The 10,302-nt window shown below is 37.3% G+C and overlaps 1 protein-coding gene across 1 annotated transcript; it reads left to right on the top strand.

Annotated features, from left to right (window-relative positions):
• Positions 1-35: 35 nt before the first annotated feature.
• Positions 36-1,893, top strand: rpa3 (replication protein A3). The gene is made up of 4 exons (XM_067510587.1): positions 36-269; positions 354-428; positions 1,448-1,559; positions 1,651-1,893. The coding sequence occupies exons 1-4, from the start codon at positions 171-173 to the stop codon at positions 1,731-1,733; spliced, it is 369 nt and encodes a 122-aa protein (XP_067366688.1). The 5' UTR covers positions 36-170; the 3' UTR covers positions 1,734-1,893.
• Positions 1,894-10,302: the final 8,409 nt, after the last annotated feature.

Here is a 10,302-nt window from a genome sequence, read left to right as displayed (position 1 = left end):
CGATTGATATCACTCGGTTTGCCGTAACCAAAACCCAGTGCGGTTTTCATGTAACTTTAGGTGCGCCACCCGCTTGGGCTACCAAGTGATAGAAAGGATACGACGAACTATTTCCCGCGTTATTCTGCGCAGCCCCGATTTTAATAACGCCATAATCTCAAACTGTTAAAATGGCAGGCATACTGGATGTCCCCAAAACAAGAATAAACTGCGCTATGTTGTCGCAGCACATTAGCAGACCGGTCTGTTTCGTTGGGCGGGTTGAAAAGGTTAGTGCTGCTTACAGCTTGTTTGACTTAAAATGTTTTACCAGGTGCACTGTGAATGACGAACAAAGAACGTGTTTTCTACAGGTTCACCCATCAGGGAAGACGTTCACAGTCTCGGATGGAGAAGGAAAGATCGCAACCGTAGAACTTAATGAACCCGTGAGTAACGTTACATTTTGTGAGTCTTGCTCTAACGCTTCTGTACTTCGTTGTTAAATGACGTTGTAGCCAACTTGCGATAAGTGGAGTGCTTGCCTGCAGCTGATGCGACTAAACTGAAGCCTTATCACAACTTCAGCACAGTTTCATACCAAAGAGAGGTATTCAAACATTAATACAGTTAAGGGAACTGAGATAGTATCTGAGATGTTGTTTGTTCAATCTTGATTCTGGGCTCCCAACAGTTTAGAGAGGTCTGGATACACAGTTTCCCAACAATTTAGAGGTTTATTTGCAAGTGAAACTGCTGATGCTGACCCAGACAAAGGCGAAGTGAGCCAAAACAGCAGTTGGTTCTCATCATTTAGTTCTTTGACATCGGTTTGGTGTGTCACAGGCGTAAAACTGTAGTACTAGTACTAACACATTTCTTCAGTGGAATTAATACTTAATAATATGGTAACTTTAAATGTTTGTCCACATAACCTGAGCCAAAACGTGCATGGGCACTGGCCAAGCTGTACTGTGTGGTTGTGGGGAAGGTATTACTCATTGTGTAACAAATGAATAAGTGCTAAAAGTTAGAGAATGAATGTAGATTTAAAATACAACATACTTTTAAATGACAGTTTTGCATAAGGCAAAGAGGGGGTGGGTGGGAGTTTGATTTCATTTTCAGTTCTCTATAGTGTACTGTTTTTTTGTTTTTTGGAAAAAAATGAAACTCCAAAACCCCCAAAAAACAATATAATAGAGGTTAAACTGCCAAACAGTACATTAGAATGTAAATACAATATATGTAAATATTAAGAGAACTTTAGATAATATCAGTAAACAGTAAATATCTAAAGTTATTTACTGTATTTTGTATACTACTTTCATATTTCTGCCTTGCTGAGATTTTGTTTTTATTTATTAATTTCAACACTGACAGCATTTTCTAAACTAAAATGATTTGCAGTTACGCTTAAGATTTAATTTGTAAGGCATTGATGAAAGGTGGACTGTTTCTTCTCTAGCTTGAAGAAGAGCTGAGTGGTGTTGTGGAGGTGATCGGCATGGTGTCCAACAAAGGAGCAGTAATGGCCACAACATACAACATCCTACGGGAAGACAAGGGCATTCCTTTTGGTATTGTTAATTATATTATTGCCACAAGAGAAGCAGCTGTGACAGTCATTTGCAGCAGTTTGATTCACAGTATGTTTTGTTTGTCCCATAGATTTAGAGCTGTATAATGAAGCTCTGAAGGTCATCCACGATTTTCCCCAGCACTACCCTTTTGAAGTGGCGGCAAGTGGATGAGTCCTCACATCATAATATTGTTCACTAAAGCGGTTTATTCTGTACTTACTTTTTGAGTAAAAATACATTTACATAAGTTTGTTATAGCAAATAAGTTCATAAAATTGAACACCCTATTTTCTTTTTTACTTAAATGTTCATTAAAGTCTCTTTGCTGAAATCAGCCTTTTCAGTGTGTTTAAAAAGGTGACAATTTAAATTAATGATTAATGTCAGTGCTGCAAATAAAACAGTGGGTCTAGAGAAATAACTGTTCAATATTGTAAAAATGATATATTTTTAAACATCTTTTTTAGGGAAAACTTTATATATTAGCTTTTGACCATGTCAAAGATCCATAGCGGAGGTGACATGAGGGTTAAATGTAGGGCTAAAATGCTGATTCTTTAAAAGTGCTGTTATTGAATTGAAAACATTCCCAGCACACTGTTATACAGTGGTGTAAATTAGCTGCCCTGTTCTATATTGACTTGTGTAAGCGGTACATACTAAATATGCCATAGAAATTGGTCTTTGGAATGTCAAATATTAGTGTGAAAAGTTGGACAGCTGTACTACACATTGAAAATGTTTCCTGCAATGAGATACACTGAGCAGCAGAGGGCACTATTAGAGAAGTTGTGCTGGAAGACCCACAGGGCTTCAAAAAATGTTTGCTTGAATTAAACTACAGTTCCTGAGTTAACATAGAACTTAATGCCATTCATCATGTAGAAGATAGATTTTTACCTCCTGATCAGAGTAATATTAAATGTTTAGGGAACAAAGTCAGAATGTTGGTCTTTGTCCAAATAATTTGACCTGGCAAGCTGCTGTCATGTAAAGTTAAATAACCTAGCACTAACAACATTTATGGTTTCAGCTTTTTGTTTGTCTTTATAAAGATAATCTTCAGGGTTCAATACAGTAAACTAACACAAAGGTGTTTTCTCATTTAAATGAAAATGCTCTATGACATAATGTACAAAATAAAGTAAGTGACTGCACAAGTATCCAAACCCCTTAAAGTAGCTCACCTATATCATCACTGGTGTATTTTAATAGATATCTTCCTGTATCAGGAAGGTCCAGTTAGTGGTCTATTGGAATCTTGGTCAAAAACTCCGTAATGAAAAAATGAAAAAACATTTTAATTAACTGCGGAAAGGAATTATTAAACATGCAGAATTCGGGATGGATATGAGACCATTTCCAAGACACTGAATATCTTTTGGAGTACAATAACAAGAAATGGAAGGAACAGCAGGCTGTCCTAAAGACAGTGACAGCATAGGGGAGACACAGGAGTTTCAATGCACTGCTGCTGACACGGGACAGACTGAATATCAAAAGTTTTGTGGGAGAGGGAAAAAAGGATAAATTAAATTGCAACCTGAGTTTGATACAAGGTATGTGAAAACTACATCCACTGAAAGAATTGTCTTTAGTCTGATGAGTCCAAGATTTATTTTTGGGGGGTCATTTGGGGTCTTGAGTCTGATGAGTCCAAGATTTATTTTTTTGGGGTCATTTCCATAAGGTCGAGAGAAGAAAATCTGAAAGAGAAGTTAGTGTCAGGTATTTCAGTCAGTGGGCTAACAGCCAGCTGAGGGACTGTCAAATCTGATCTTCACAACACGGGCTTGCAGAAGTGTGTCATTGCTCAATTTTTCCTTAGAAGTAAAGTTGTTTAGCTCACCAGATGGGGAAAAAACGACAAAAACACAAAGATGTACATTTAGGAAAGCAGCAAAATCTTATGTAAGGTGATCTCAAAAAGAGATCTTCCTCTAGCTGTGGATTAGAAGTCTACAATGCTCAGGTAAACCTTTGGACCATTCTTCCTTACAGAACTGCTTCAGACCCATAGTCTTTGGATGTCTGCTGCAAACCGCTCTTGAGAAACTGTGACTCAGTTGGTTAAGTCACATTATTAATAAACAGGCGAACCTGGGTGGAAATCCCAGCAGTGCCTCAATCAGCAGAATGATTTGTCTACTAAGACAATTTCTAACTGCAGAAAAGAGTTTAAAGATCCATAGATATATCAGACAATACTTTACTTCAAAAACAACAGCTGAAATTGGCATCCAATTCCTAGCTTCGGATTTGACAGTCAAGGGGGAAAGTTAAGTTATGTTACACAGCAACCTTTGTTCTTCGTTCCTTCACCTGTTATTATTGTGAATGAGTGTTAGACATTCAGATTTGTTATAAGTTATACAGTTGCAATTAAAATTATTCAACCCCTATGTTATATAGCCCCAGGTGTCGTGGCAAACTTTCTCCTGTTAGCAATGAACAAATCCAAATTTTTATTATTATTTTTTTGTCCTTTCAACTTATCCTGTGAGTTCAGTGGATCATGGTCCGCATATTGATTTGACACATTTTTTCTTACGCCGGATGCCCTTCCTGATGCAAACCTCCCCAATTTCTACCATGCTTAGACCAGCACTGCACAGCTTGGGGAGGGGAATGGGCTGTTAGTGGTTCAGTGTCTTGCCCAGAGACACTTTGACATATAGCCGTGACCAGGGATCAAACCACTGACCCTGTGGTCTGTGGACTGCCTTTACCAACTGAGCTATAGAGCTGCCCCAATGAACAAATACAATAAGAACAATTTATATAGCTCAACCCAACTAATATTACATTATTCCTCCAAATACAGTGGATATAGAAAACAGTCCCCTCCTTTCAAAATATTAATTTTTTATTGTTTTACAGCCTGCTTGATTTACTCAGTGCATGTTACAACAGCTTTGATAGTTTAAAAAAACGAATCAGCCCTGTGCTAATACTTTGTGGAACCAGCATTTGCTTTAATAACTTTTCTTCAAATTAGATGTTTTGGTCCAACCTAGCAGTGTTTGCCCATTCTTCCTTACAGGAGGTAGATGGTGCTACTGGTGGACTGCAGTCTTCAGGGTTTTCCACACAAAGAGGGACAAAAATACAACTTGCTTTCTATGGCTTTAGTTTAGGACATGTAAATGCAATACATTAATGCTTTCAAACTCCCCTCTGACTTCCATATATTAAAATATTTCTCTGCTTCTAACTGAAAAACTTTTTCATAATTTCATAATTTTAGAGTTTTTTATAATTAGAAGTTTGGATGATGTCATCTGGAGGAGCTCTGGAAAAGCAGCTTGACCAACCTTCATAGTATGAGCAACTAGATGACATAATCTGAGGTTCCTCCAAGTTTTGTCATCTGGAAGCTAGAATAAGAGCGATATTTTGATATACGGAAGTCAAAGGGACGTTTAATGGCATTTATGTACATGTACAAACAAGAACCAAAAGAAGTAACTTCAGTATCAGTGAAGGCGTCCTTTAAACACTATTTTCCATCACTACAATGAAATGCAATGTCTTCATACCACAAGAAAACAATGGGGCAGTTGAACAGTATTAAAAACTTTCATGGATTATTCTTAAGAATTTTTTATGGGCTCATCAGATTAATAATACTGAATCTTGTCACAAATCAGTTCAGTGTCCCCACAGCGGATCATTGTCCACATATTGATTTGGCACAGTTTTTATGCCGGATGCCCTTCCTGATGCAACCCTCGCCAATATTTACCGGGCTTGGACTGGCACTGCACAGCTTGGGATGCTAATGGGCTGTTGGGGGTTCAGTGTCTTGCCCAGAGACACTTCAACATATAGCAAGGACCAGAGGTCAAACCACTGGCCCTGTGGTCCGTGGATGACTTACCAACTGAGCTACAGCCACCCCATTTTGGAATAAGGCTGTAAAATGTGGAAAACGTTAAGTGACTACTTTCTGGATGCACTGTAAAGACCAGTAACTTGAAAGAAACCGTGGATGCAGGGTGATAATGTCAACTGCTGTAAAAAAATTAACTATATCTCCACCACATTCAGGGTATTGACGCATGGGAGAGCGGTAGCCTGGAGGAAAACAGCTGCTGTGTTCCAGCAAGTTGAGACACTACTGTTAATGTTGCAGCATCTGCTCCATCTTCAATGCACAGACACTATCACTTCCATCTTCCACACTTTGTCATGGAAACATCTTCATTTTCAACCACTGTTCATTCCTGTCAAAACCAGAACAGCCCCCACGCACACACACAGAAACAGAAGCTTCCAATATGACCTGACTCATCTTACTGTATTTTGTTAAAGCTGGGATTTTAGATTAATGCAAATCAAAGTATTTTTCAGAGGATTGAAAGTTGATGAGGTGTATTAAGCAAGGATAATGAAAGATAAAAACAGTCAAAACATAATTAATAATAATAATGCCCAAAGACCAAAAATCTAAAAAAGATAAAGAAGTTGATAACACAGCACATAAAATGAGGGTAATAAGACAAGTATGAGACAATAAGATAATGATACAAATGTACACAAATAGAAACTGCTTTTGGTTAAAGATGCCATGATAATGTCTGTAACCAGCCTGCAGACACAGATTAACATTAGTGATTTCAAGTAGTTTTCAGCCACCAGGTGACTGTAAGCACTGTTCTTTGTAGACTTCACAGTATAACACATCATCATACATCATTTGATTCATTATTCAGGTGTAAACAATAATGGGTTTTTTGCCTTTGCACCACACTAAGCTAAAAACACATAACGTTATTGATTTCTAGCTGTTAAATGACACCTGTAGCTGACATGGGTCAACAGTAGCAACTATTAAAGTCCAATTTTCACTTTTCATTTAGATCTGTTTTTCATCTCTTGATAGGACAGTAAAATTGAAGTGAAATTCTTTGAGCGGGTTACTTGCTCCATAGACAGAAGGTTTTATAAACCCACACTACTGAAACTGTCAAGTAGAAATATCCTTTGATCTTGTTGGTGGGTCCACAGGCGTCTTCATTTTAAAAAGCTTTTCATCATGACAATCATACAACAGGTTGCAGGACACCTGTTTCTGTTTAGTTAATGAAAGTCATCATCAGTCATTACAATGTGACTTTCTTTGAAAGGCCCTGTGAGCCATATATCTCACACATATACTAGTATAGCCTCATTTATGGACTATCATACATTCTTGTGTTTACTATTTTCGCTAACGGACACAAGAACACTTTCTTATATACACTATAAAAATCTGCTACACACAATTCTACTCTCTCTAACATAGATAACTATAATTCTATGCACATTATATTCTTGGATGATGGTTTATAAAAAAGAGGACATATTATATGTATTGCGAATTTTAAGTTTTCATCAGCTGTTTCTTTAACATAGTGACAAAGTTAATGACAAAGTTATCATTTTAACGCCATACTGAATAGTAGATATATTATACTCGACTACTGTTCTTAGGCTATTTCAAAACATTTGTGATTACAGATTTCTTCCTAATCGACTAAAGGAAACTTTTCTACTAGTTCTGACTAAGTGGTTATAAATCTTTCTTTTTTTTAATTTGTATTTTGAGCATAAATGCACAGTAGCGCAAAGAAAATCCCAGTGTTACCATTGTTCAATTTTTTGCTAATTAACCAAAAGTGTGCAGAAGTTTCCAATATGACCTGACTCATCTTACTGTATTTTGTTAAAGCTGGGATTTTAAAATAATGCAAATCAAAATACTTTTCAGAGGATTAAAAGTTGATGAGGTGTATTAAACAAGGATAATAAAAGATAAAAACAGTGAAAACATTTGCTGCATTGTACTGTATACTCAACAACTTTGGTACCGTTCATTAAGAAAATTCACTAGACCTAAAAATAATTCTATGCAATGATTACTGTCATCACTCAGTGGATCTACTGTCTCTTGAATCCTGTTCAGAACTGTTTTATTGACATTAAAGTAATTTACAGGAACATCTATATTGTTTGCAGTCTCTAATTATGGAGGGGGTCTTCTTTAAAATCAAATGTATTTTACTTCCTGTAAAAACATAATGATTTGCCAAGTTACCAACCCCTTTCTTTCACAGTTGGAGAGGGGTTTATCCTCCCTGTGTAGATAATCCATGGTTGTTTGACTGATTTCGGAATTCTGCAGCCACCCCTTGGACCATTGGCAGGTAAATGTAGTGGAGACAAAAAAGATGGAGATCTGTGGAAGATCTGTGGAATCTAGTATGCCCTTATTTTCCATGAAGGTAAAGAGAATGATACAACTCGATTCAGCTCTGCTCACAACTGTTCTATCCTCTGATTGTGGATCCATTCTATGGTCACAGCGTATCCTTAAGGGAAAATCCAAAGCTCTCTACATCAGTGCAAAACAGTTCCAATACACTTGATCCCCTGTTATTATTGAGCCACTGCAAGTTTACGATAGTCTGACTAAAGCCATCAGCACATCCATGAAAGACCATCCTCTGCCTCTGGAGTTTATGGTTCCAATCTATTTGCCTGTGGGGAGAAAAACGATGTGGACAGTAAATGGGTTTAAATAATTATTTAGTTGTTTCCTTAATGTGATTTCCGGGGTATAAGCTTTGTTATAGGCTGCAACATTAAGATTATGCAAAGCCATAGAGTACATTAATTCATTAACAATCTGTGCATTCAAAGAACACAACTAGCTCTAATAACCTATTAAAAATACTTATGATAATTAATTGGGAGTTTGAACATTGTAAATTCTTTTTCAAGTCGCACAGCGATGTCAGAAGGCCTGTCCAGAACATTGTCCAGGCTTGACCCAGTTGGTCAAGCTGTTGAAGGCATTGCTTCGAACGCCAGCATTGTATTCTGATGTTGTGTGATCTAAGGCCTCCTAACACATACCTTTCACCTGCATTTCGGACGGTTTGGAGAATTTCACTATTGTTGTTTGTCAAGTTGTAATCAGACATTCCCATGTCCTGCTGATTCCAAAGCACACAGGTATCCTTGCCAACTCATTCCAAGAGACAAACAATTAGTTATTTGCTCATGAAGTCTGTTGTGCTGTGGATGACAAGGATGACCAGTTCTGAGCGTTGGAGGTACTCTTTCAATATTCACAGCTGTTTGTCTCACTTCCATTGATATTGATATATTGACATGGTGTCAGGTTCCGATATAATGTTCTGAACACATTGCATTGCATTGTTGAAAAAATCATGAATGTCCTTACTACCACTTTCTTCCACAAACAAAAACTTATCTTGAAAAAGATGGTAAATAAATGTAAAAATGTTGACTATCATGCTGCTGTTACAAACCTTACATTTTATAAACAAAAACTTATATAAATCCTCCCTTTTCTCTAGTGTGGCTCTAGATTATATTATACTGATTAATTTGCTCAACAAATCTATCTCACATCAGAATTCTACCTCACACACATTGCTACACTTTCTCTGACATGCACAACAGTTGCTTTAATGTAGGCTAAACTCTCTTTTTCTCAGTCACACCTCTATTCTATCTTGCATATGCCACTTTAGGAGTGTTATGGTGTGTATGAGTGAGCATGGTCATGTCTTTAAATGTGAATAAAAGCATTTTTAAGAAAGTAGGGCTGTTTGTGCAAATAATTCAGATTTGAGTGTGAGTATGATGGTGCAGGTAAGAGTATAGTTGTGTGTACAAGATTATTACAGAATGTGTGTGAGAAAATATGGATGTATGTAAAAGTGTATAGTAGTGTACATGTGAGATTATGGTGCTGTGTGTGACTTAGTATGATTAATGACTCAGGGGGCCTCTCATAAATTTATGTGAATTCTTCACATATCAATTTCTTTTCTTGTGTAAACGGGGCCTGGAAGTTTATGGTGTCACCCTGTTCGGCCTTTTAACCCTGCAATGACCGCTATAACTGCTAGTTTGAGTTGAGATCTTGTAAAACTCTTGTCATCCCTCCAAAGATTTTTAGGTTATACTCCACATACCAAGATGGACACTGTAATGCAACAGTTCTTCATAATGCAATGTGAGCCAACATGTCTATAACAACCTGTGCATATCTATCACATGCCTATAAGGGCCCCTAAGCTGGCTTTTGGGCCGAATGTCTGAAGCTGTCAGAGCTGCCAAAGTCTGAAGTGCCACAGGGAGCATTAACAAATAATCCAAGGATGGCAAGTTCAAGAAGACGTCATACCTGCAAGCACCTTGTGTAAGTATTCACAGACTCTTGAACTGTCTCTCCGGTGTGGTATACAAGTAGAAACTGTGGTATGTGGCCCTTTGAAGTTACAATTAAACAATGCTTTCTTTGTAAAGGGCAATGCTGAGTTCAGCTCAGTCAAAGTGGGTTTAAATTTGCACCTTAGGCACAGTTTGCGTTACACAACTCAAATGGATTCATCTATGCACAGAAGTAAGTGAATGCATTGCTTTTCAAATGTACTTAGCATAGACACATAATACATATGTCACTGTTCCACCATGCACTTAAAGATGGTGCATCTCCATATCAATTTACTGTGATGCCAAACCCCTCCACCTACTGTATGCTCCCCTTGTTATTATCAAATTACTATAAGTAAAGGAAAATAGTGAAAAATTTCTGAACCAAACAGAAATTGTTTAAATTCTTGGATCAGTTCAAACAGCACATCTGCGCAAAAAGATCAATTTTGAAATGTTTTTCTACTAAAAAACATGTGACAAAACTGTATCTTTAAGACACATGTAC

The sequence above is a fragment of the Channa argus genome, chromosome 1 (genome assembly GCF_033026475.1).
Source record: "Channa argus isolate prfri chromosome 1, Channa argus male v1.0, whole genome shotgun sequence".
NCBI lineage: Eukaryota > Metazoa > Chordata > Actinopteri > Anabantiformes > Channidae > Channa > Channa argus.
The sequence above is the reverse complement of the archived record's forward strand: the minus strand, read 5'-3'. Positions and strand labels throughout refer to the sequence as shown.